This window comes from Excalfactoria chinensis, chromosome 1, assembly GCF_039878825.1.
Source record: "Excalfactoria chinensis isolate bCotChi1 chromosome 1, bCotChi1.hap2, whole genome shotgun sequence".
Lineage (NCBI taxonomy): Eukaryota > Metazoa > Chordata > Aves > Galliformes > Phasianidae > Excalfactoria > Excalfactoria chinensis.
The window spans coordinates 53,386,067-53,411,716 of NC_092825.1; the positions used below are offsets into that span (position 1 = coordinate 53,386,067).

General features: G+C 39.0%; 1 protein-coding gene across 3 annotated transcripts in view; it reads left to right on the forward strand.

Moving 5' to 3' along the window:
* Positions 1-25,650, forward strand: part of KIAA1549 (KIAA1549 ortholog) — a 131,119-nt gene that overhangs the window by 100,105 nt on the left and 5,364 nt on the right. Inside the window, exons 11-19 of one of the 3 annotated variants that reach the window (XM_072345845.1) lie at positions 2,939-3,141; positions 6,668-6,792; positions 11,861-12,066; positions 13,711-13,934; positions 15,068-15,212; positions 16,789-17,022; positions 18,025-18,077; positions 21,537-21,682; positions 23,452-23,606. In XM_072345845.1, coding sequence (XP_072201946.1) covers positions 2,939-3,141; positions 6,668-6,792; positions 11,861-12,066; positions 13,711-13,934; positions 15,068-15,212; positions 16,789-17,022; positions 18,025-18,077; positions 21,537-21,682; positions 23,452-23,606 — 1,491 coding nt within the window. The remainder of the gene's footprint in view (positions 1-2,938; positions 3,142-6,667; positions 6,793-11,860; positions 12,067-13,710; positions 13,935-15,067; positions 15,213-16,788; positions 17,023-18,024; positions 18,078-21,536; positions 21,683-23,451; positions 23,607-25,650) is intronic. The other 2 variants (XM_072345854.1, XM_072345864.1) reach the window with 2 other exon arrangements.

A 25,650-nucleotide genomic window follows, 5' to 3' on the forward strand; every position in this document is an offset into this window, starting at 1 on the left:
CAGGCAGAAGTTTTTCATTCCAGTATTTATTTCATATTGATTATTATTAATTATTATTTTTGTTTTAAGAAGCGTGTGTTCTTTTGAAGAACGAGAGTAATAAAAAATACTGTCTTGTCCAAATTTTAAGAACAGTTTTGGAGAAGCTCTATTGTATATTCTCAGCCTTGGAGGGCACAAGGTAGGGAATTAAAAGAGATAGGACAAGGAGGTTGTTTTGTGTGAAGGAGATGTTCTGGCTGCTTTGATTTGTGGAGTGCTGTCCATTTCTGACTAAACTATAGACCTTTGGGAAAAGTGTGATCAACAGAGACCTGTTAGTATTTTCCAGGTATGTTTTCCTAAGATTGCACCTGTTCTGTGCTTATAAGCTCTTTAAGGCTGTGTCTTAAAAGTTAAGAGGTGTTTTTTCTGTTGCTGTATGTAGAGGTTGTTACAAACCAGGTAAAGGAAGGGGGAGCTCAGGCTGTAAATAGGAGCTGGCTGCTGGCAGATAGTGCTAGAGAGAGGCAAAAAAGTGGGATGGGGAGTTTGATTCAGCCTAGCAAGGATGAGAGAAGTCAGATTAGGAATTAACCTGGCTGAAGCTTCAGGGAAATTAGATCTCAGGTTCTGTGGTGTCTGGGGAGATCTCTCCTCAAGGCTCAGGATAAAATTGGTGATACCTGAGACTTGCCAGTCCTTTGTTGCAAGCAACAGTGTGCATCCAGCAGAGTACCCATGCAATTGTGTCAGCCACTCTAGCTGCACTTTTCATAGAAGAATGTGTCCTTTCTTTTCTTGCATTCACTGCTTCATGCACTGCATTTGCCAACTGTTGCGTAAAATGAGTGTCTGAGCTGTAGAAATAATGCTGTTTAATCTTGCCCAACTTTGACTAATAGCAGAAGGCCCAGCCTATGCTGTGGATTCAGCAAGGTGGGAGAGAGAGCAAGGTAGATCCTATGGATTAAATGAATTTATGATATTTACTTCAAATCTCTGCTGCAGTGCCTATACGTAAGAGGACTTAAGTGTAATTGATTGTTCAGACAGTCTTAGCAGTGCCAACTCTTGAAGTGTGCGTTCTTGCCTTTGCAGTGCTAATAGAGTTTTAATACTATTTCTATAAGATTTGTCTGCAGATAAACATATGTGCATACATATGCTGTGATGTACAAACACTTATATTGGTTTCTTTAACTGTGCTTAAACAAAAGATAATGTTAGACTGCAACATGGAATAAGAATGCTCAATCAAAGTTAAAATATTAAAAAATGTCTATTTTTACATGTTGCATTACTCCCCAAGGGTATGTAAAACCAACACAACTACATAGTTTGGCCTAAAGGCTTAATTAAGATCTACTGAAATTCTTTGGAGGTAGCAGTCTTACTAAAGCCATTGGAGTATGTCCAGTATTGAGAGAGCCAATCACACCTTCATCTGTTCTAGCTCAACAGTGCCCTTTTTGAATCAGTGCTTGCCAGGATTTAGCTTTAACTGTCACCTGTAGTGCTCAATTGAAGTAACTGCTGTAGACTCAAGAAAAAACTCAATACAGTGGAAGACATTCAGATCTGCTCAAGTAATAAGCTTACACATTTGGTCAGAAGTGAACTCTAAAGCCTTAACCATTCAGGTATTTCTCAGATTTTACAGGAGAGCTTTTATTGCCATCTACTGGTCTCAATAAGCATTTTGCTTTTATATGACCACCTTTTGAACCATTGGGAAAATGTTTGCTTACTTAGAAAATATTTTGAAGAGATTGTTTCAGTATATTCCTTAGGCAAGCTTATCTTTGGCATGGTATCAGACAAGCCTGTAGTTAGCTGTGTTGGCATGCCAAGCTTTATGAAAGGGGGTTCATTAAACATCTGGAACCTGATGCACCCATAAAATGCACTACAACACATACTTCGCTCTGCAAGAAATCAGCTTCAGGAACACACGGGTTTTTGTGTGTGTGTGCTGTGTAGTGAGCATGTGTGCAAACACTTTGAAAACTGGAGTTGTCAAGATTTCTTTCCCCTTTCAACTCCCAAACTACTTAAAAATTGAGTGGGACTCAAAAGAAAAGCTTTGTCTTAATTACTTTCTTGTGATTTCTGATTGTTTCAAAGCACTCAAAAATTTGTAGGGAAGCTTGAAACATGTAGGCTTGATTTAATTAAGTCTGAACCAAGCCATTGACAAGGTGAGATTAGCTGTTTTGTAAATAGTTAGGGAAGAGGTTAGCCTGACTCAGTGTCTTCTTAAGGAAGACGCTGAATCTGTTGCCTTCTGATAAGATGATATCTAGGACAAATGTCTCATTTCTCTAAACTGGAAAGCTTTTTATATATTTTTCCTTCTACTCAGTATAAAGTTCCTAAGAACTAGATTTGGAATATTTTTCTGGAGGCACCTGTGCCATTTTCTGGAGTCATTGCCAGGCTGCCATGTAACTCAGATCTGTATTAATTTTCTCTTTCCTCAGATGAGCTAGCTGTTGGTATGAGCACTCATGGACATCCTGCAGATTTGGGGTTCTCAAAATGTGGAGGATCAGCAGTGGTGCATTGTTCAGGTTACTTAACGTTACTCATTGTAGCTGGAACAAATGGAAGGATGACCTGAAAATGGTAGCCATTCAAATCTGTACATGGGCACTTACAACTTTGCAGCTGAAGTATACAAAAGGCTTCTTGCACAATGATTAAATCTGAAGAAGTAGCTGGGAAAATGAGATTTAGAAGCAACACATTTGTGTAGGGTTTTAAACCGTGTATCATCTACTGAAGTGAAATTACAAAATCATGAGGTTTTTCTTCTCCCTACAGCACTCTTATGTTCATTTCTGAGGCTACCATATGCTAGCCATCCTAATGGCTATTGTTCGTGGATCTTAACCAAAGTCTTCTACTCATTGTCAATCATAGTTCTTATTTTTTTGTCTTTCTTCTTCTCTTGCAGCTACAAGCCCCCAGCGTAAAAGGCTTTGATTTTGCTAAGCAGCATCTGGGCCAACACAATAAAGATGATGTCCTGATTATCCATGAGCCAGCTCCTTTACCAGGACCTATTAAGGACACTACCCCATCTGAAAATGGAGATGTTCCCAGCCCCAAGTCCAAGACTTCCACAAAACCTTCAAAGACCGTCCGACACAGAGGGAGGTCAGTTCACAGAGGAAGAAAAACAAGCTGTGGAAGATGAGTGCTGTTTACTGTATTTTTAGGGCAGTTTCAGTGGGCAGAAGTCAATTCCAGAGCTCTGGAATTTGTGTTTTCTCCTGGGCCATTAGAGTTATATCCAGCTTCAAATTGCATAAAGTTGTGAGAATTTGGTGTCTGTTCTTCTCTTAATGGCCACGTGCCCAGTTAAGAGGAGTGCTTAGGATGCAGCTAGGTTGGTTGGAGTCAGTTTATTACTTGTGTACTGCAAAGACCAAGTGTGTGCTTTCTGGTGCATTCTATCTGAGGCCATTCCTAGCTACCAAGGCAGCAGGTGATTAAAAACAAGTGAAAAGCATTGACTGTTAGTGATGTGTTTAAGTGCTCTTAGTAGCGATCGTTCTTTGTATGATAAGTCAGAATTTCCAGGAATAAGCATTATCTACAAAACTGAGGGAAGATGAGTATTTTCTGTTGTGGTTGTCTGATTGCTATCGTAGCTCAGGAAAAGGTCTGATAACTGACAGCAATGCAAGTGGTGAATAGTTTGTCAACCCTAAGCATTTATTTCCTAGTGTTTTCCTTTAGTCATATGATGTGAATGTGTCTCACCAGAAGGGAGAAGCTGTAACAGCTGTGCACTAAAGGAGGGTATTTTCATTAAAATAAAAAAATAAATGAGGCAAAGTGGGAAGGCAGTAGGTAAGAAAGAAAAGGGAAAAAGGAACTTGGAAGATAGGAGTGCTGTTATGAGTCCAAACAGCTCCTCAATGCAGAGCACTTCTCTATTCCACTTTACATTAATTCTTCTTTCTCACCCTTCCTTCCATATTTTTGCACTCCTTTGTTTGCTGCTCTGCACCCCCTTGTGCTTTTACCTACATGCTGCTGCACTCCAGGAGAAAAACAAGGGCAGTGTTGAATGAGCTTAGAAGAAAACAATGGTGGTTCTTCCTCAACTACAGATCCATGGCACATCTTGCTCCTCTGCACAGCCTTCTGTGCTTCCTCCGAAGCCTGGCTGCCATAAGATCCTTGCTTCATCTTCCCCACATGAGCTTCATAAAGCTCCATTTCTAACTTCCCAGGTGCTAAGCCTAACTCCATATAGGCACTGCAAGTAAGAGAGTACTAATGGTACAGTGGAAGTTGGGCAATGTAGGAAAATAATGGCAAAAAAGTATCTAACTCATTTTGGTGTAGCTTAATTAAATTAATACAAATCAGAAGGACAAGTGTTCTTATGCCTTTTTAAAAGATCAAAAGTGGCTCAAAAGAGGTGGGGAATATATACTCACACATGTAAGCATAAGCAACATTTAAACTTGAGGTCATTACTGTAGTTCATCTCAAACGATTCAGGAGAGGAAGCAGGGAAATTTTTCACAAGCTGACATTTTAATGCTGTCCCAGAAGACAACAATAAATTGTTGATCAAATTTGGAACAACTATATATGTTTTTAAGTTTCTAAATTCAAACACTTGAAGCTGAAGAAGAGAATTTCCCTCCCCTCCCTCTTTCATCCCTAAAAGCAAATTTCTCCTTAGGCTTAGCTATGGAGATGTCAGTATCATCTCCGTAACATGCTGACATATCAGCTTCAGATTTAAAACACTTATTCCCCGAGGGAGAGATTGAAATGTTAAGTGTTACTGTAGTGTATTCTGTTGTTTTTAGCTGTTTTCTATTTTATGAGAAAATACAGAATTCGCTTCATCACAGTGCAATTCAGGATTGTATGCTGCATGCCAGTACATGCAGTGCTGATGTGAGTATCAGTGAAAGACAGTAAACAAGAAAAACAACGGGGATCAGAAAGCACAGCATCTCTAGTCCCCAGCTGGACCTGTTGTTTTGGCTTGAAAGGAAACAGCCATGTACTCTGCAGAACTTCAGAAGAATGGCTGGTGCTGGCTTGGCACTATTGCATGTTCCTATGATGTATTTAATGGTAATTTACATCTTAGTGAAGTAAGAATATAAAGGAAAACAATGACATGAAACAGAAAGTCACTAGTGTACGTGGAAACACAACCCCATTTCCTTCCAGTCTTTGAGGGGAACTTATAAACAGGAGGTAGAATGACTTTTTATATGGTCTTTTTGCATGTGGCAGTGACAGCACAAGGGGGAATGACTTTAAGCTAAAAGAAGGGAGATTTCAGTTAGATGTTAGGAAGAAATTCTTTACTCAGAGGGCAGTGAAGTAGTGGCACAGCTGCCCAGAGAAGCTGTGGGTGCCCCATCCCTGGAGGTGCTTGGGGCCAGGTTGGATGGGGCCCTGGGCAGCCTGAGCTACTGGGTGGCAGCCCTGCCCATGGCAGGGGATGGGAATGGATGGGATTTAAGGTCCCTTCCAACCCAAGCCATTCTATGATTCTACTTGCTGAGCCAAGAAAAAGATAATAGAAGAAAAAGCCCTGCCCATCCATTCTACATTAGAAAAAAGATGAAGTGACACAGATCTGTAAGCTCATTGAGATCCTTTGATCTCACCTTTTATCCCTGCTGATGCTTTTTAATTGGGATGTGACTTTATTAGAGTCATGCAGAAAAAAAAGAAAAAAAAATTAGAAATACATCATTTTATTAGCAGTGGGAAACAAAGTGTGTGTGTGTTGGGGAGGAGGATAAATTCAGAGAATTGCTGAAAGCAGTAAATTTAACTTTTAGTGAGTTTGTCTGCCTTAATGTAGTTATCTCAGTTCATGTGCTCTAGGCAGGTTGATATTTTGCTGAGACCTTCACTAGCTAATGCAGATATGCATCTATCCTGTGCAAATCTTGCACTTAACAAGGTTAATGCACAGGATAGTGCACAGCTTGTGTAAATCACTGAATTAATAGAGTATGAATGGTCACTAGAGAGACTGTCACAAGTACTAATCTTACATGGAAAGACAAGCATTGGTGCTAGCTGGGCAGTACTACATTTTTCTACTTCTATATTATCTGAATAATTTTACAGTTGAAGTATCCTGGGGAAAATCAGGGGAGGCAAGGAAGGGTTTTTTTTTTTTCCCTCAGATTGTGTGTATAATTGAGAAGCAACAGATGTTTTTAGGCATCTCATGACTGCATGGGATAAATACATAAAAATAGTGTGTCCAAATAGCTCTGTGTTTAACGAGGCAGGAAAAGCATGTGCGTGGACTTGTAGTGTTAGCAAGAGAGCGCCAATTTACCAACTTTGTATATTAAAATAATTGCCCGTGTAGTTTTCCTCATGCTAATATAGTTCTTCTCTGTCTGAACAGTAAGCCCGCTTCTTAGTCATGTAATATATTCTTGAAGAAAATTTTATGGATTAGTAGGAAGTCTTGTTATGTGTGAGTTCTGTTGCAGTCAGCTTTCACACACAGCGACAGTAACATCATCACAATGAATGTCTGTGATAATTTATTATAAACAGAAGAAAATATTAGCAGCTTTTGCAAGGCATATCAACAGGAAGTTCTTTGCTTGTGAGATCTGTATCGCCTTGTAAACTTCTGTCATGTTTGTTTGCTTTTTAATCTTTGTGTCAGAATTTCACCATCAGACGCTGACTCCACCGCAAGTGAGCAATCCAGTGGGAGAGAGACGGGGGAAGAAACTGCAAGACCATCAGCTGTTGCACATGAGGGTAAACCACGCAGAGCCACAAAGAAGGGTGTGTTACTTGCTGGTTTTTTTACTTAAAAAAAAACAACACAAAACTAAACTTGAGTACATTAGCAGTGCTCTACTTGGTTGAAGAGTTAATCTAGTGCTATAACTTCTCTAAAGCTATATTTGGCAATGAATCACCTGCTTGTATAATTGTCTGCGTGATTACTACCAAGGTGACCACTGCAATTACTCCTAAATGGAAAGAGGTTTTCTGGGGGCGTGTGGGAGAGTGGAAGAAAGAAGGTTCACTCCTTTTAAGCCCTAACACGCAAAAGGTTGCTAGAGTGAATGGTATGAAGGTCTTCCATACATGCAGAATGAATGGTCTTCCATTTCAACAGACAAAGCAAAACCAAAAGATCCCTTTGTGAGGATGCCTTCATGGCTGTGCTTTGGAAAGAGGAAAATCCAGAGCTAATACATCAAAAACAGTGATTTTATTTTATTTTATTTTATTTTATTTTATTTTATTTTATTTTATTTTATTTTATTTTTTTGTAAAGAACTGTCTTTGAATGAATACCACCATTTTCCTTGGAGGAACCATAAGTTATATTCCCTTCTTTGTTTTAAAGTTGATGGAAACACCACAAGATGGCTTCCATTTTTTTATTTAAAGCATTTAAAAAATGTGTTTTCCTGTTTAAAAGTCTGTGTCTAGCTGTACGTACACAAACTTGCAGTGTTGCTTCTGAGAGCTTTTTCAGTTTAGATGGCTTGATCCTTGCTTGAGGTATTACTTACCAGAACTTTGGCTTAAATCACAGTCTCTAGGTTGGTACTGAATACGTGTTAAAGAAGCTTGTGATTTCACCATCTGTTCTTAATACATATGGCCTTGATGGCAGCAGAAACTGAGAAGAGGAAAATATCATAATATAAGTACATCTTTTGATGTACTGAATGTTTTTCCACATATTATACAAAATACTTACTGAAGTATGAGGTGATTACTGAGAAATGCAGTGCTGGTGAAATTCAGATCATAGCAGACATTCTTCAGTGTATGTTCATGTTGAAGAAATGGGATTTTGATTAATATGTAAGACAGTCAATATAAAACACTAGGACTTCACTGATTAATCCACAAATTACATAGTGTGTGAGTCTTAAACTTCCATAATGTGTGCTTCTCCTGGAAGGACAATGGCGATAGAGCACATTTTGCTCTATGACAAGAGTGCAAGAAAAAGTGAAAGATCTGCTAATATGACTAGAAAGTTATACTTCCTAATAGATCAGTGTGTACATTCAGCCATCCATGCATGCTATGCAGCTTATAAAAAGAAGACTGTATACTTTCAGCGCCTTAGGTTTGATCTAAGGACAAGAAACCATACCCAAGTAAATATTTAGGAAAACGATTGTACTATAATAGAGGTTATCTCAGACAGGATGGTTGGTTTATAACTTGCTTCAGCCTATCTGACTTCAGTTCTGTCACCCTGATTTTGTACTGTTTCATTTTCTCTTACCTAGGAACTCCATTTTTGTCTCAGTTTTTCCATCTACCTTAACGCTTCATGTAAGGTTTAACAAGTCCTCTTGCTATAGAAATGTCAGATATTACTATGCCTGAATTATCTGACAGAGGCAGCAAAAATATTGTATGAAATGTGTCCTTTACCTACTGGATCAAACATACTGTGTCTTCATTGTTTGGTGCCTCTGGTTTGGCAATCACAGGACTATTTTTACCATTCATAATTGGCCCCACTGCCTGTAGAGGCCTCTGTGTTTGTTAAATAGCAGATTCAGCTCCCGTTTTGTGCAGCTGTGGCTTGGCAATTAGATCCAAGTTTATGCATTTCATCCAAAAGTAAACACAAACATCTTATTGCTGTGTTTTTTCCACTTGCCATTCCAGCTGAATTATTCGTAATAATTACTGTGTTGTTTCTTCTTTTTCCTTTATGTTGTCAGGAGTGAACAGAGTGGGTAAGTAATCGGAGCTAGTATGCAAGTAGGAATAGAGGTGTTGGTGTAGCTGTAGATACATCTTGAGCACAGAAGGATTTCTCACTCGGGTCTAAGAAATAAAACAAAATTGCTTTTTAGCTGTTGATGTATTAAAAGATCTCAAAAACACAAATTATAGCCATATGGTATAAACCAATTTTTCTAATTTTCTCCAAATTCTTTCAAATTCTTTCATTATTCAACATTCTCACTGTGAAGGAAGCAAAACTGTGGTTAACTGTTGATCCTGAAATTTAGCATGGTATAAACAAGTTACAGATCCTTTTATTTTGCCTCCTTACTGAGACAAATGCAGGCTGCTTACAAAGAAACGTGAATGTTTTCCCATGAAATAGTGTTTCAGTTCTCAGGACTGAGATATAGGGAAGATGGGACAGGAGAAAGCTGGCACTGTCTTTGAGAGTGCATACCATACCCAGTGGTAAATTAAGGGCCGTGGTCTCTGATAGCAATTTCCATTTTATAATAATAGGGATGGACAGGTGAAAGGCTGTCTATAATGCTTTCCATTGTTGGTTTTGTACTACTGACTGAAGAGAGTCATGAATGAGACACGTAATCTGGTAGCTCACAAACTGTGTGAAACTCATATGAAAGTGCATAATGTAGGATGATTCCAGTTTCAGTGGGTCACTAGGAGATTCCTGTTGGTCTCACATGATTTTGGATTAAACTTTATACACCTTGGTTGCAGTTTCTTGCCTTCATCTGTCTCCCATTCTACTGGTTTTCATTTGAAAGCAGCATCCTACAGAGCAATTAATTTTCCTAACACTTGTTTAATTAGCCGTTTCGACCCAAGGAGTATTGATCCTGATATGCAATCTATATGAACTAGCTATTTGAAACTGTTCTGTCCAGTATTTCTGTATTAATTCCTCTACATTTTTTGTCAGCCTCAACTGTCTAGTAAGAGATCAAATTTTCTGTCGGATAGGGCCATCTACTAGCTTTGTACGGAAGGGTTTCTAACGGTGAAAAATAGTGCAATAGAAGTAATCTGAAATGGGAGATCATTCGTTGTCAAATCTTATAAAGGAACTCCAATTAGGTTTGAGGCTGTCTCACACTGTATGTTGGCAACACTACACAATTCTGGGTTTTCTTATATACTTTGCTGTATTTCCATCTTGATTTGTCCTTATAGACACACTTAGTGTTCATGCGGAGAGGATTTAAAGACCAGGGGAAACTTAGACTTTTTTTTTTGCATCATTTCTACAAAAGAGATTAGCTTTTAGTGTTACCGTAGAGCCTTATTTGGTAGTGGAACTTCCATATATTTTTACAAAATGAAAACAGTTGCATCTGCCAAGCACCTGTTTATTTGTGCAAACAGGAAGGTTACGGGTGAAGTGATAAAGATTTGTTGTGGATGCATTACTGGGCCTTGCTACCCAAAGAGTATCAATAAATAAAATAAGCTTAACCTTTTCTGTTGGAGGTCTGTAAGCTTTGAGAACTGCTGTTAGACTGTGAAAATTGGAAAAATTATTCATATGTGGGAAAAATGGGAAAGAAGGCTGCCGATCTTCAGATTTCTGCTGCACTATTGGATCACTCTGAGGGACTTGTACTAATTGCTTGTGTCTCTGTAAGAGGCAATGCTTGCATGCTTCTAAGAAATGCATGAAGATGAGGCCCATGAATGACTGTGAAGATGACAAGTAATAAAGAACATATAAATAGACCCTGCAGAGACATAGATACATTTTGTTTAGGCTTTGTGCCTTGTGAAATGTTTGGGGAACAAATCTTGAACTGCTTACTTTCTCTTTAAGGACACTTGTTGAATAGGAAAGTTATGTTTATAAATGATGTACATAATGATGCATTGTATGGATCATTTATAGATGTGTATATTTGACAACGCATTGATCAAGATTGAGAAATATGAAAAATGACAGTTTTGCTTATATGTGGGCAGTTTGCTTTCCATCTGATGTGAATATAATGAAGTATACCATTTGCCTCCTGCTCCCTTTTTGTTCTAGAGAAGGAAGGAGAAAGTCACCTGGTGCATAGGGTCAGTGCAAATGCATTGTAGTAGCTGTTTTCCTTTCTATCTGTTATGGTTGCATCAGGTTGATCAACAACTGAAAGTGTACAATTGTATTCTTTCTTCTTCTGATTTGAACCAGAGAACCATGGTGTGTTACTACAAAACCATCTGAGGATGTGGTACCATATCCTTGTACTCTGTTGTGCTCATCCATAGGAAGAGTCACAAACTGTAGTCTTTGATTATACTTTATGGTGAAAATCAGTTTATCAATTGGAGAATTGGCAGTGTTACCATACAGACAACACAAAATAAGACTTCTCACATCTTTTTTTCAACTCTAGTCCACATGACAACACATGTTGTAGGCCTCGCTCCAACAAAATTATATGTAAATATGTTTTATGTGCCTAAGTGCTGGGTTGTTCCTACATACTTCAAGTTTAAGGGAGACAGCTCATTCCTGATATAGTATTTAGCTGTTGCCTGATTCAGTTGGAGTTGGTAAAACTCCTCAACAAATTACTATGTGGCTTAATATGTGAAGATTTTGTCCTGTGACAAAGAAGAAAACAGTGCTTTAAGAGCTTCAAATCAGTATAATGTCTGTAAAATTCTTTGTGTGGATTTTTCAGTCTATTTTGTTTTAGTAGATGTATTGCTATCGCTGAATAACTGCATTTTGCAGTGTGTCATCTTTTACTGCTCTTGGAAATTCCATTTGTGGAATTTGTATCTCCGTAAGTAGTGATAAGAGGAACCATTAGCAGAGTGTGCTTTAACAGCCTTTTGTAGACCAGAGCACATGGAGATGTTGAGGGTTTACAAATGCCAAAGGTTTGATTTACAGAAATAAAGAATGATGGCTCATCTTCTGAAAATGTAGTGACAAAATGTTTGTAATTTGCACACTGCTGGCCAAACTTGTTGTACGATAAATGCGAATCAGATGGGAGGCCTATAGGGTAAATCAAACACAGAAGGAAAACATGGCAAAGTCTCATAGCATAGCATCTGTGGAGCTTGTCATTTGACTGGGATAACCTTAGTAGCACTGCTTTACTCTTTGTTTGTTCTGGTAATTCAGGACCTCCTCAGAGCAGCAGTGGAAATGAGCAGCACTCCTCAGCCTCCATCTTTGAACACGTGGATCGGATGTCGCGTTCCTCCGATGCCAGCAGACGGGTCCCAAGCAAGATCCAGCTGATTGCTATGCAACCAATGGCAGCACCTCCAGTTCAGAATTCTGTGCTTTCTGATCGAGTAGCAGAGACCAACAAAATTAATAAAGAGGTATTTGTTAAGTGTTTCAAGCGCTTGTGGGGAGCCATATGCCCAACCAAATGGGAAGTGAAAAGGATCCAGTTTCTTGTTGTCAGGAGCTCCTCATTAGTTCCAGTACAGTTGAACTTTGACAAGTTTCAGGAATAATCTTGTTTCTGTCCCGACAGATCACACACCCTGTTGTGTTACCTAAGCTGAAACTTAAGCACTAAGAAGGACATCTTGACAGGGTACATTGTGTTATCATCCTTTTGCTAGTTGGTAGGGCATGATTTATAATAGTGAGACTTGTGTAAGAGTTGAAACACCTGTCTCTGAAAAATCGGGTTTCATTCTGCATCATTCTTCTGGCTTTTCAGCAACTCAGGATATGAATTATACAACCAAGTTATTTTAGGACATCCTAGAGTGTGAATTTGCAGCACATATATTGCTTCCAACTTCTGATGTGTTTATCTGACAGTAAACATACAGAAACTTCCTGCCTTCTCTGATGCTCAGATTGCTCTGAGCAGAATAAGAGCATGCCTGGGGAAAGATAATGTGTTGTAAAATCACATCATAACTGCCTGACAACACTGCTTATCTGCACCCTGGTTTAGTATGCACTGTAAGATGGCATCTTCCCATAATTCAGAGTGGAAGACTACTGAAAGCTTTAACTTAACTGTGTTAAGGTACTGTGTTTCTCACTAACATGCAGAAGAGTGGAAAATGCACATATGTAGTGTACGTAGGCAAGAGGGACCATGAAGCATACATCTGATTATACTGACAGAAGAAAGATAAAATTCTAACCATAAATTTAAAACAGTTTGGCTTGAATCCTTGCAATGCCTTTGGGGGATTTTCATTAGAGAAAGTACAAAAATCAATTTTAAGTGTTTTTTAATTTACTGCTGCTTTGTTCCCAAATGAGTCCATTACAGGCAGAGCAGTTGTTGTGGACTGATCTGATGCCCAGGTCTTTTTTACTGATAAGAATGACTGTAGTGAGCATTGGGCCAGAAAGTACAGGTACGGTGTTACAGTAGCTTTCCCCAGATGACGAGATGCACTCCAGGGAGTCTGACAAAAGACTGGAAAGCAGCATAAAAGCTCAGTCTGCAAGTAGCTGTAGAGCTAATGTTCATCTGGGGACCTGGGGCCTAGTGTTGCTGCTACAGTTCTCCCTAGCTTCTGTCAGCTTTGTATGTACAGCAGAGAGGTCAGTTAACACTTTATATTCTTGTCTTTAATGGAAATGAGTGGCAGACTTCAACATTATTGATCAGATACCTCTGTTTGACAAGCAAAAGTAGCTTGTGTTGATCAGTCTTATTTTCTTAGTCTGGTATCAATTCTGCCAAGTGGTCTCACCTTTTTTTGTTTCTCTTGCCATTCATTAATGAATTTTTACCTCTCTAATTGGGCTTGCTGTTCAATTATGTATAATCTTATTATGTATAATATCACATCTACACAAGGAGATATCCAAGAAAGAAAGCATGTTTATGATTTCTGTGGTTTATTTTAATCCATCAGAGATTTTGAAGGGAACGGGGTCAGATACTGAGGTGAAAAGTAGAGGTTTGCAGAAGAGCAGCAGAAAGTTCTGCTTGCAAAATCTACACATAAAAATGCAGTTGATTTTCTTCCTCTTTCTTCTTTAAGATACAGACAGCCCTAAGGCATAAATCTGAGATCGAGCATCACCGCAACAAGATTCGTCTTCGTGCCAAGCGCAAAGGGCACTATGAATTTCCAGTTGTGGATGATGTGGTGGTGGTTGACTCCAAAGAACAGCACAGAATATACCGCAAGGCACAGATGCAGATTGACAAGATCTTAGACCCTGGAGGCAGTGTGCCTACAGTCTTCATAGAGCCCAGGAAAAGGTAGGGGTTTCAAAGATGGGAAATAGAGTTTTCTTTTAGGGTCAGAGTCCAAAGGATATCAGACTTTTACTTCTGAACTTTTAGAGCTTAGAGTCATTTTGATCCTCAGTTATCTTTGAGTTGGTTAGTCGAAAGGCTTGGGGTTGCTCTGAACATTCTAATTTGTTTCAGCATATGTCAGTTTGTTTTGTTTTCAAACGTATTCTTCTACAAGTTTTCATGGGTGAATTCTCAAGAAAAAAAATGAATAAACCCAAATGCATGAAAACCTTCTTAAAACATTTTAGCTCTGCCTTTGATTTACCTGATTCTTTTGTGGTGTAGAGAGATCAAAATTATAATGTAAGCGCTAAAAAAGAAGCAGGGAAAATTTGAACTTCAAGAAGTAACATTTTTATGACTGCAGAAAGATCAAAAGTAAGAAAAGCCTTGAACAACTTAAGGTGGAGATTTTGAATTTTAAGGACAAACTCACAAGCAGAGTTAACCTTTTACATATTCCTTCAATAAAACAAGGTGTATTTGACAACGTCACATATCCACCTTCATGGCCTGTATTTCCCGAGGTTTTGTCTGGGCTCTGTCTAAGACTTAAGAAGACTGAAACACTGTTTCTAGGGGGCTATTACTTGCTATTACTCCCACACTGAGGGAAAGCAGCTTTTCTCCAGCTCGTGTTCTTCAGCTGGTTTCCAGTGGTAAACATGACATACTATACCAAGCATAAAGGCTTGTTGCTGGTGTGATCTATTCTGCTGCTGAAAATGTGTCAGATATTGGGCTGGGAGCTATGGAGAGGCAGTAGGGGAGGCTTGGAAAATGGTTCTAGAAAAATGGTGACACTGAAGAAAGCTTTGGTGAGGAGATAAGACAGTTTGGGCAGCTGTTGCTATGGCAGTGATAGTGTTATTAGAAGAAACTCGAGGAGAGAGGTTTGGCACTGACTGATGGAACTGGGATGAAAAACTGGGAGAAGGGAAAGAGCTGAGACAAGGTTTACTAGGACGGAATGGGTAGAGAAGCTCAACCTTGAATGGGATGGAAAGAAACTACAAAAAGGAATGTGATTACCCTTGTCTTGTTTGTTTTTTTCCCTCTCTCTCTATCTGCCTTTTTGTTTTCTTCGTGTTCAGCTCTCGTGCAAAACGTTCTCCAAAGCAGCGCCGGCGACATCAGATAAATGGTAGTCCTATCGATGCGGAAAAGGACAGGTTAATCACAACTGATAGTGATGGGACGTACAAGCGGCCTCCAGGAGTCAATAACTCTGCATATATTGTATGTATGTCTCTTGAATGACAGGAGGGTTCTGATGGTTGTAACGACAGCTGTGACATGGGAAGGATTTATTCTTTCTAATCGTGATCTGTGTGGATAGTTTCAGGCATAAGTAATTAACATGTAAATCCAAGTGAAACAAGGACTTCATTGGCAGTTTGTCAGTTTGAAGCCATGAAATTCTGCCAACTATTCCTAGAAGAAGCCAAGAACTAAAACCACGTTTTCATTAATGCCACTATTATGCACATGAAAGTGTGATTGGCATGTTCCACAGTGCATTGAATATAGCTTTGCTCTAGTCCAGTTTACTGCATGTATGTATTCATATGTTACAGCAGAATTTACCCTTTGCTCTACCAGAGTGAAAGGTTTGGTTCTTTTCATGAGAAATTTTATCATCTTTAGAATGTGTGAATTAACTGTTAATGAAAGACTATGATGTCTTTGTGCCAAAGTTCCTTAAAGAATTCTGGTACAATGTCTCAACAATTGTGTTTCCTCTTAAGAAAGGCAGACACTGGAGAATGCTTCTGTTCAATCATGTCCATGTCAGAAACTATATTTAGGCATTTTTACCCATTTCAAAGCAAACTTTACTGAGCATAATACCAATATTAAAAACCTCTGGAGAGTGTATATCTTGAAAGATGATTTAATAACTTCAAGAATTTCACCATTATCTGCATATGCAGTCAAGTGGCTGTAATGCTGATTTCTTTGGTCTCCTTCTGCATTGAAACAAGAGTGTGATGATTTTAATGTCATGCTGCAGCAGAATGAATTATCATCTGAAGCTATTTAATTAAGACTTATCACACAGTGAGTTCAGCCCCTTTGGCATCAGTAGCAAGACAGTACTCAGAATGCTAAGTTCCTGGTGAAGTTGAGGCTTTGGAATCTCTGTGACTGATTTTGCAGTCTGCATACAATGACAAGAATGAGCTTAAAATAGTTAGTCTGCTGCTGCAAAGCTCGTTTAATTTCCTGTTACTGATAAGCAATAGACCCATCTGGTAAGATCTCAGGTAGTAATTGCAATGCATGCCTCAGGTATTACTGCAATGAAGGTCTTACGTCAATCCTATTCAGACGATGCACCCATGTTCCATGCAGCTAGCACCTTAACTTCTCCACAGTTCCCTTTGCGTGTTTTCCTGCAGTTGCTTAATAATACTACTGATGTGATCAACTGTAGGTTAATTTCTTGGAACTGAAAAACTGCAGAGGAGTCAGAGATGTGGACAGTCTTTTCTGGGTGGAGAGAATGCTCACTGTACCACTTCACATACGTGCTTGCAAACTGTGATTTGTTATACCTCAGGATCTGCTGTGCCAAGCACCACTGCCTTACCGCAGATCAGAGCATTTCAGATCACACTGATTGAAGCATTTGTGCAGCTGGTGTCATGTCTGTGCATGTGTAAGCAGGGAGGGTAATGGACAGGTTTTGACCAGCATTGGTACTTGGCTGTTTCATCTCATTCTGGGTCTAGCAAGAGAACATCGCTCACTTCTGAGCTGACTGCTTGATCTTCTGGCTGGCTGCCCTTTACCTTCTTTATGTTTTCTCCAGTCTGATCCAGATTTGCCTCCTGAACCTCAAACATCATCTTCAGCAGATCTGGGAAAGTTTCCCGGCCTGCCTTCCCACCCAGTCTCCCAGTACATCCCACCACAGCCATCCATAGAAGAGGCTCGGCAGACCATGCACTCGCTCCTGGATGATGCTTTTGCCTTGGTGGCTCCCAGCAGCCAAGCAGCCAGTTCCACAGCTGTCACACCACCGGGGGTCTCTACAGGACAGCCGGTAAGCAGCAGGCCTGCATGGGCAGGGAGGGGAACTGCTTTCACCCAATGGGGATCACCTTATGGTCCAATTCAAGCAGTAGAAAACCCTTTCTGTGTGAGTCATGTCCTGTGTAAGGCTTTTCTGGACAGGTGGTTAGCACCAGTTGAGTCATGGTTGCTGCTGTTGTGCCCTTTCTGAAAGGACTTAGCACAAATATGAAATAGTTTCTCGAATCCGGAGAGCTCAGAAGTGACCATCACAGTATGGTGAACTTGCTTTTGAAGCCAGTTGGATTTTTCTCCCTCTTCCCATCTCGACCACAAAGTAGGAGTTCTCTTTTAAAATAACTTCTGTTCCTTCTCAGTTATGATCTGAAACAGTTCAGCTTTTGATCAGTTTGTTTTTCAGTGTAGGTACTAGTATAGTTTGTCAGTTGAAAAGGATTGTGTTGGTTTTAAGTTATATTTTCCAAAAGGTCATCCAAATGCTTTCATAACATGAGGGATAGCAAAGCAGTGCTGCTGTGTGAAGTTCTTTGGATTTCATGGGACACTGAGACGTTAGATAAAATTTTAGCCCATTTCACATTCCATAACAATTCAGTTGAGATTTAAAAAACCCCTTTGGACTCTTGAGTTCAATCCCTGTGGTATCTCTGTTGCAGTCTCATGCGGATTGGAGATTTAAAGAGATTTGCAAATGAAAAGCTTAATTTGCTGAAAGTTTTAAGCTAAATAGACATTGAAGCAGTGCTTGATCTATGAGTGAGAAGAGTGTTTTTGAAAGGTTTTTAAGTTCCTTGTTGACCTTGATCAGAGAAAAGACACTGTTAAAAAATAAATCCCACTGTAACAATGCTTCCCTGACCTTGTGACATTGGGTTTGTAGAAACAAACTGTTACAGTTGAAGTCCAATCACATACATAGGCCTAGTAATCTCTGCAGTTCATCACTTGAAAGTCTGACAGTGGACTTCCCAGGGTATACATTTTAATTCATTTGGTTTCTTTCATCCGACAGAGATACGTGGAATTTGGAATGACTCCGCCAGCAGCACCAGGTCTCCTACCAAGGTAGCGTTTCAGTGATGGAATTAACATATACTATTTTCTTTGCATTTCCTCCTCCAGAGTTCTTACTGGCACAGGTATATTATTATGCAAAGTACATTATAAATGAAAAGTAACGGGAATCCAGATCCAGCCTGTGTAATTTCTTTATGTGACATGAATGACATATGTATATTGTATGGAATCCAAGCCTCTGTTGAAAAAGAAATATGTTTCTAGCCCCTTGGCAGTGGAGATATCATTTCAAATACCAAGTAAACCACCGAGTTTCAGGTTTCAGAGAGCCTGAAACAGTTACTCGGATGCATGTATATCTCCCAGTACTCTTGTTTTCATCTTATTTCTGTAGCCTCAGGATAGCACACACTCACATAAGCTTGCAGATGACTAACAGATTCATTCTATTTCTAACCAAGTTGAGAAAAAATTTCAGAGCATGGTGACCATCATAGTGAAAGCATACCTAACAGGCCTACTGCTATAAAATCAATGACGAACAGATATTCATTCTTCTGGACTTACTGTGGAAGAATGATGTGAAGAGAAGAAGCAGTCATCCAAGTGACTGCTGTTTGGTGTCTGTGTGCTAACAACACATGAAGTTAGACTCTTGAGTGTACTGGGGTCACATTTGTCACAGACTCCCTATGCTACAGAAAGCAAATGGACAAAAAAGGTGGCTTTCTGCTGCTCTGTCATTACATCTCATCATATGATTTGACCACTGGTATCCATGTCATTCATAAAATTCCACCTTGTCTTTGCTGCCTTGAAAATTCTATGATTCTTAAGCTCCAAAATTGATACGAAGAACATTCTTTTATCCTTTGTTCTGCAGCCCTATTTTGAAAGGGCATACTAGAAAAGGAGGAGTCTGCAAAGCGCATTTTCTCAGTTCTTAGTCAAAGCTGATTATTTCAGTTACTGGGAATTGTCTCTTTGTTTTTCTGTTACAGGGTCAGGGAAAACATGTTGAATTAGTCATGAAAGTGCTGTAATCCATGTTACAGATTGCATCTTTGCAATGTATTTTTTGTTCAAAAGTTTATCAGCCCTTGGATTCCTATAAAAAGATTTCTTAAAGCTGGGTTGGTAGAAGACAAGGAAAGAGTTTTCATGGTTTTGGAATGGGGCTTATGCTTAAATTGTGAAGACTGTGATAAACAAATTGATAGAAGCAGCACACTAACCAAAGGAAGAAAAAGAGATCTGCATTCCGTATGGTTAGATGGCACGTATCTGTGAAATAGTCCATTGGCTTCAATATCCAATGCATGGAATAGTTGGGTAATCTACTGTTCCCTTCTCAGTACAAATGCAGTCATCATCTTTAATGGGCTGGAACCAACTTGGGTAAAAAAAAAATTGTATGTGAATGACCCAGGACACATAACAGCTGTACAAACATAACAGCACAATGAACAACAACTACTAAAAAATGAATGTTGCATAATATCACAGAGATAGCTGGCCACAGGGGCTCACTGGTGTAAAATTGATTTGGGGGACAGTATCTCCATAGCTAATTAACTAACTTGAGACTGAATCATTGTTTGCATGTGCTAAGCTACGGCTGTATCACAGTCTGGAAATAGGAAGCAGCACTAGCAATCCTCAGCGATACAAATTTGAAGATGTGTCCCATTTTGTACACTTCTGTTGACCTCAGGTTAATGTTAAAGAGCAGTTATATCTATCTATTACAAAGAAAATCGGAAAGAGAAGTGGTGGGTTATTAAACTTGCACCTACTGCAAACCCATCAGCAATAAGGAAATACTTCCTGGCCTTTCAGAAAGAAAAAAAAAAAAAAAAAAAAAAAAAAAAAAAGATAGAAAAATAATACATTTTCAATAATGTTGAGAAGATTATTTTTTAAAAGGCAGCATCAAAAATTCTAAGTCTTACCAAGACTCCAGCTCTGCGCTATAGTTGAATGACTGCATCCTTACTGTTTAGAGCAATTAAAATAACAGAAGCGACGCTGTTAAACATTAGCTACCCATTCAGGCATTTATTTTAATGAGCTTGTAAATCTGACTGAAAATCCACTGAGTGGACTGCTGGGAATGTATGCAAGAGAGCTAGAGATACTCTGGCACTTCCATCATGGGACTGCTGCAGTTTGAACCCCTTGTGCATCCTTCATGTAATACTGTATGCCAAGTAGCTAGTGCTTTATTTTACAACTACTAGGTTCTTATTTGGTTTTATTTGACTCTGTTATTATCTTGGCTTTCTTTGTTATCTGCTCATCTTACAAAAGTGATCAGCTTTCCAAATACAGTGCAAATGAAAAGGTTGAATTAGATTCAGACACTGTAAAAGGAGGTGTTGAAAAATGGGATAGGTGGCCATCAGTTGCCCTGAAGAACTTAGGTGCATCTTGTGGTAAAAGGGAATATAAAATTAAACCCATCTTCACTTAGTATAACCTCATGTGCCTGACTTACAGTGTTCATCTCACTTTGTTTCTTCATAATTAGCTGTGAGAGACAGCCTCCTGCAGAAAATGATTCAGTCAGCCTAACCTTTTGCTTTGAGTGCCTGTAATACCTGTTGAGGAACATGTCTCTTTTCTTTAATCATACCTGGAATCTAGGAAAGATTAGCCTAGTAACATAAGCACCTACAGTTTTGGTACTCACACATCCACCATATTGAAAGGAGCTGATAATTCTTGAAAACTCAGTTGCCATCATTCTTTTAAAGTATAACCTCACCATGTCAGGGTGAAGGTTTGCTCATAGGAGTCATAGGGAAAGCGGCATTTCCATCTCCTTCTCTACTCCCATTCTACATTTCTTTTACCAGTTCCATTATGTTGACACGATTAATGAGGGAAGTTTGACGACAGTTTCTGTTGTTAACATTGACTACAAGCACCAGCCTGAATTATAGGAAACATTAATTTTAGGATGTATTGCATCTCTCTTCATATGTGCCAATGACAGTTTTCTGTAGTTTGATGAATCTTGAAGAGCAAGCTTTTGAAAATTTCCTGGAGAGTGATCAGAGGAAATCATAACAGTTTATGAAATACACGTGTGATGCACAATGTGTGGTTTGACTTAGAACTAAACTGTGAGCCTGGCAACTCTTGAATAAGAGTTAGATACGTTGCTACAGCAAGCAGCTCCATCGCTGCTTACTGTATGAAATCTGTTTTCTTCTTCTCCCTGAAGATCTTTCCCCAAGGGGAAAACAGGATCTATGGGATTTTTCCTCTGTCTTAAAGAAGCTGCAAGTTGTAAAAATGCTTGCATGAAGTTCTTGGTAGAGTTTCTAGCTCATTTTTATCTGCGATGCAGGACATGGAGGAGGAATGTACCCCTCAGACTTTTTTTGTGCGTTTAAGGTAAAAACATAGTTCAAAGACATCGTAAGGAGACATTGTAGGAGGTATGCTGTTATTAATTAGGCAGTTTTCTTATTGTAATCCTGAGTCCTCACTGTTCCACAGGCAGAACTTTGGGCCAGGTTTTCTTCAACCCGCAGAGTTAATGCATCCAGACCAGCAGCCGCCTGAGGTTCAGTATTCCTCCAGAGGGATATACTCAGAGGAAATGCCATCGGTGGCACGACCACGACCAGTTGGAAGCACTGCAGGTACACTTCTTGAGTTGAACACGCAATAAATAGCAGGTCCCTTTCTTTATCTCTTCTTACTCTGAGATCACCGTTAAGGCATCGTTGTTCTTCAGCTGCTCTGCTTTAATTGTGGCCCTCATTTTCAGCACCAAAAAAGCAGTCCAGTGGAGAGGTTAACTTTGCATACACATGGCCTTGCCAAAAAAGGCAGTACTTTGCCATTTTTTTTAGTGTCTGACAAGCAATGGTTATCACACAATGTACTTTTTTTATTAAGAAAAAAAAGCCTATTCTCTAAGAATGGAAAATTCTTAGTGTATAGTGTGTGTTGACTTTCCGCTGCAGACCACTTTGCTGTTTTTGCTAAATAAGCTAATGGATGCATCCCAAATAGCCTACTAAATATAAATAGTAAATGAATATTATTATTATTATTATTTTTCATTTCTCTTCCTGAAAATATATGTGTAAAAGCAAGATCTTTTAATTCCTGAAAGTATTATCTCTTGCTGACTTGGTAGTGAGATAAAGTTTGTAATGCTCATCAGCTCTATCATGAATAAAATTCTAACATCACATGGCAATTAAGCAGCAAACGCTGCTTCTAAGAATAAAATATTCTATTCTTATGCAAATGCCACAGTTAATTTTCTTCCAGACAAATGTTTTCTTGCTGGGGAGTTGAAAAAGATTAAAAATACAGTCGTATACTTCTGAGTCCTATTTTTGGTATCTGCTCTCCTCTGTTAAATGCATGAAAAGGACAGAGATGGAATGACTTGTTACAGTTTGATGATAATTTTATTCTCTGTTTCACACTATTCTCATGCACCTCCTGGATTCAGATGATTATTAACTGTCCTTCAGCATAAGTATACGTAGCTACCAAGCTTCTTGAAGATTGGCTGTTTTTTGATTGGAAAATATGAAATAATTTTACAACACATAAATCACACTGAGTTTTGTCTTTTCCTCCCGTTTTTGTACTTGTGCACACAGATGCACACAGTTATGTATTACTTATCACTGGGTTTATTAAATGAGTCTAATTTCCAATATATTCTTAAAATAAATGTTGTTTCCTTTTGGGAGGAAATTTAGGAAAAAGGAAAGCTGTCATGTTGTTGCATGTCTCTTACAATTAATGATGATAGCTATCCTTTGGTATGTTTGAAAGCAGTGGAGGGGAGTTAGAAAGGAAGGGGTTAGCTTTCAGCCTGAAATGAGATACAGTATGTTCTGACCTTCTCGTTAGCCAATGACAGCATCGTTTAATATTTAACCATGAAGCAAAGCTGAAAAAACTATACTCTTATATGATCGTGTGTTGAATTTGTGAGAGATGGAACAGAAAGCAATCTAGGGAGTCAGGATGTAGCAGGGTGAGGCAAATAAGGTGTACCACAGCGGCACATATCTTGTCTTTGCTGCTAAGTAATTTACATGAAAGCATTGCCAGGGCTTTCGGTAAGTGCTATTTGAAAAGGGTTGGCATGTTTTTGGAATGAAGTGCAGTGTGCGTCTGAGATGCGTGTATCTCAACCTCTTCCTTCAGTGCAATGGCAATAAAAAACACCACACTCAAACGAACTGCACAAAATGCACATAACTTTTCCTTCTTTGTTCTACACCGACAGACTTCTTTCTGCTGATTTTTTTTTAAATTACATAGAAACAGAGCTCCACTTTCTTCTTGTCTCTGCTCCCTACAAGGTTTTATGTTGTCATTTGTCTGCCCTACAAACTTGACTGTGTATAAAGATGAAAAAACAATATTTGCTTTTAAGGTTCTCAGATACAGCACCTCACTCAGGTGGGAATTGCTAGCAGGATCGGAGGTCAACAAGTGGAGATCCCCTCAGGCAGAGCAGGGCATGGCCAGCCGGGGGGGCCAGGGTGGCCCCAGTACCATGGAGAGGATGAATATGCTAGGCGAGATGCAGTGAGTACTGTGTTACACATTTGCATAGTTTCCGAAGTAGTGATATGCTCGGGTATTTTTTTTCCTGCTTTACTGTTTGGAACTTTTTTCCCCTGGAATACTTTCAGTTGCTTCTCTGACATTCTTTGCTTTGCTCTTCAAACATTTGTTAGCTCTTCTGACTTTTGCTTGCTGCTCTTTCACCTTCGCTTCTCCCTAATTGCTTTCTCCCACCTTACCTAATCTTTTTTTTTCTCACTTGAGGCCTTCATTCATTAATTGCAGTTCACCCAGTTCTGCTTCTGAGCACCAGCAGAGGTGGGTGCTGCTTTCCATTTCCTTCTTTGAAATATGCCTCTGTATTTTGCAGTCATTGTAAGTAGAAAACATTGATTGTCCCAGACTACCCTTCTACTTTGTAACGGTATAGTTCTTTTATCTTCTGTATCAGTGCGCTTAAAACAGCGAGAGTTAGGACCACAGAATAAAGTATATACTTGCACGTAACAGTGCAGGTGTTCCTAAACAAATCATTTTCCTACCTCAGTCATTAGGATGTGGTAAAATCATATGCATTCATTAATCAGCGTTACCTAGACACCCATCATGATTTCATGTTCTTGGCTGTTCGGCTTCTAGAGGTTGTTTCTGATTCAACCTGGTGAGCAATGAAGTTGAAGATACTTCCTTTGCTAGGAAAGATCCAGTCGCCTGCCTCCAGTTATTGATGAACTTACATCTTGAAGCAGGCTGTCCTGTGACAGCTTTACCATGTTGATCTTGAGAGCAACAGCTTTTTGGCCCTTCTTTTGTCCTCTTGTCATAACCATCATTTCTCAAGTTTCTTCCTTGAGTGAGGGAGGAAATAATCTCCTTCTTTTGCATATTCAGGCCATCCATCGTGTGTTCACTCTACAAGAGTGGAGTTTTGAGCTTTGGAGTGCTTCATTATCTCAAAATGGCTTTACAGAATGACAGAGCAACAGTATGGACTTCCTCTTTAGATTTTGATGAAACAGAGCTCCTGCATCTCCAGCTGCAGTTGAGAGAAGCATAAGGCTTTCAAGAACTGGACACACTAGAGATAAGCTCTACTGTTGCTGTTCAAAACCATTAACTGTCAAAGCCGAAAAATGTATTTCCCTAATTTAACTTGCTATCTGTGCTTCAAATTGTGGTATTTGAATTTGTGAACATCCTCATTTCCATTTACATCTAGAAAAGCACTTGCATAAGGGGTCTTAGTGTCTTTACCATTTTCAGAGGCATCTCTAGATTACCATTCATTGCCCTTTCATATAATTTGTCTTTCATTTCTGAAAATTACTTGTGTTGTTTTTTGTTTGTTTTTTTTTTTTAAATCTTTGGACTTTTATCCCCCAAGGCATATTCAGTCATTACTTTCTTCATATTTTATTACCTAAATTGGTGACGTATTACTGAAAATTCACTCAGGGCCCCATTTTCTGAGATGTTATGCAAACAATTGATTTTGACTTTCAATACCTATAATACTTTAAAAGATTAGAGGCTCAATACAATGTGAACAATGTGTTACCATTTCAGACGGGTACCTCTCACCTCAATCTAAGTTCACATTCTTTTAACTAATATGAGTTTAAACCATTCCTTGGCTTTGACGAGACTTTTTGTTTGCTGACTGCTGCAGTTTGTTACTGCATTATGACTATTTCTGTTTTCTTTTGTTTCTTTTTTAAGGCAAAAGAAGAAGATCATGACTGGACCTAAATGTAGTGCAGTATCAGTAAATTGTAAAGCAAAGCTCACCCCATGCCTACACTTTCCTTTTCCTATGAAGATTTATTTCTTTCTTTCAAAGAATTATTCCTGTTTAAAAAAAAAAAAAAAAAAAAAAAAAAGGGACTTGTTAGATAAGCTCTTAACTTGTAGCTTTCTATACTATATAATTATCTTCTGAGCATGGTTTCCTTCACTAGGACAGAACTCTAAGTTTGTTATTCCTCTTTCTGGAGGGAAGGGCTTAATCAGTGAGGGTCACATTCCTTATGATGCAGTATTCAACTCATTCTTAGCAAACAGCCTT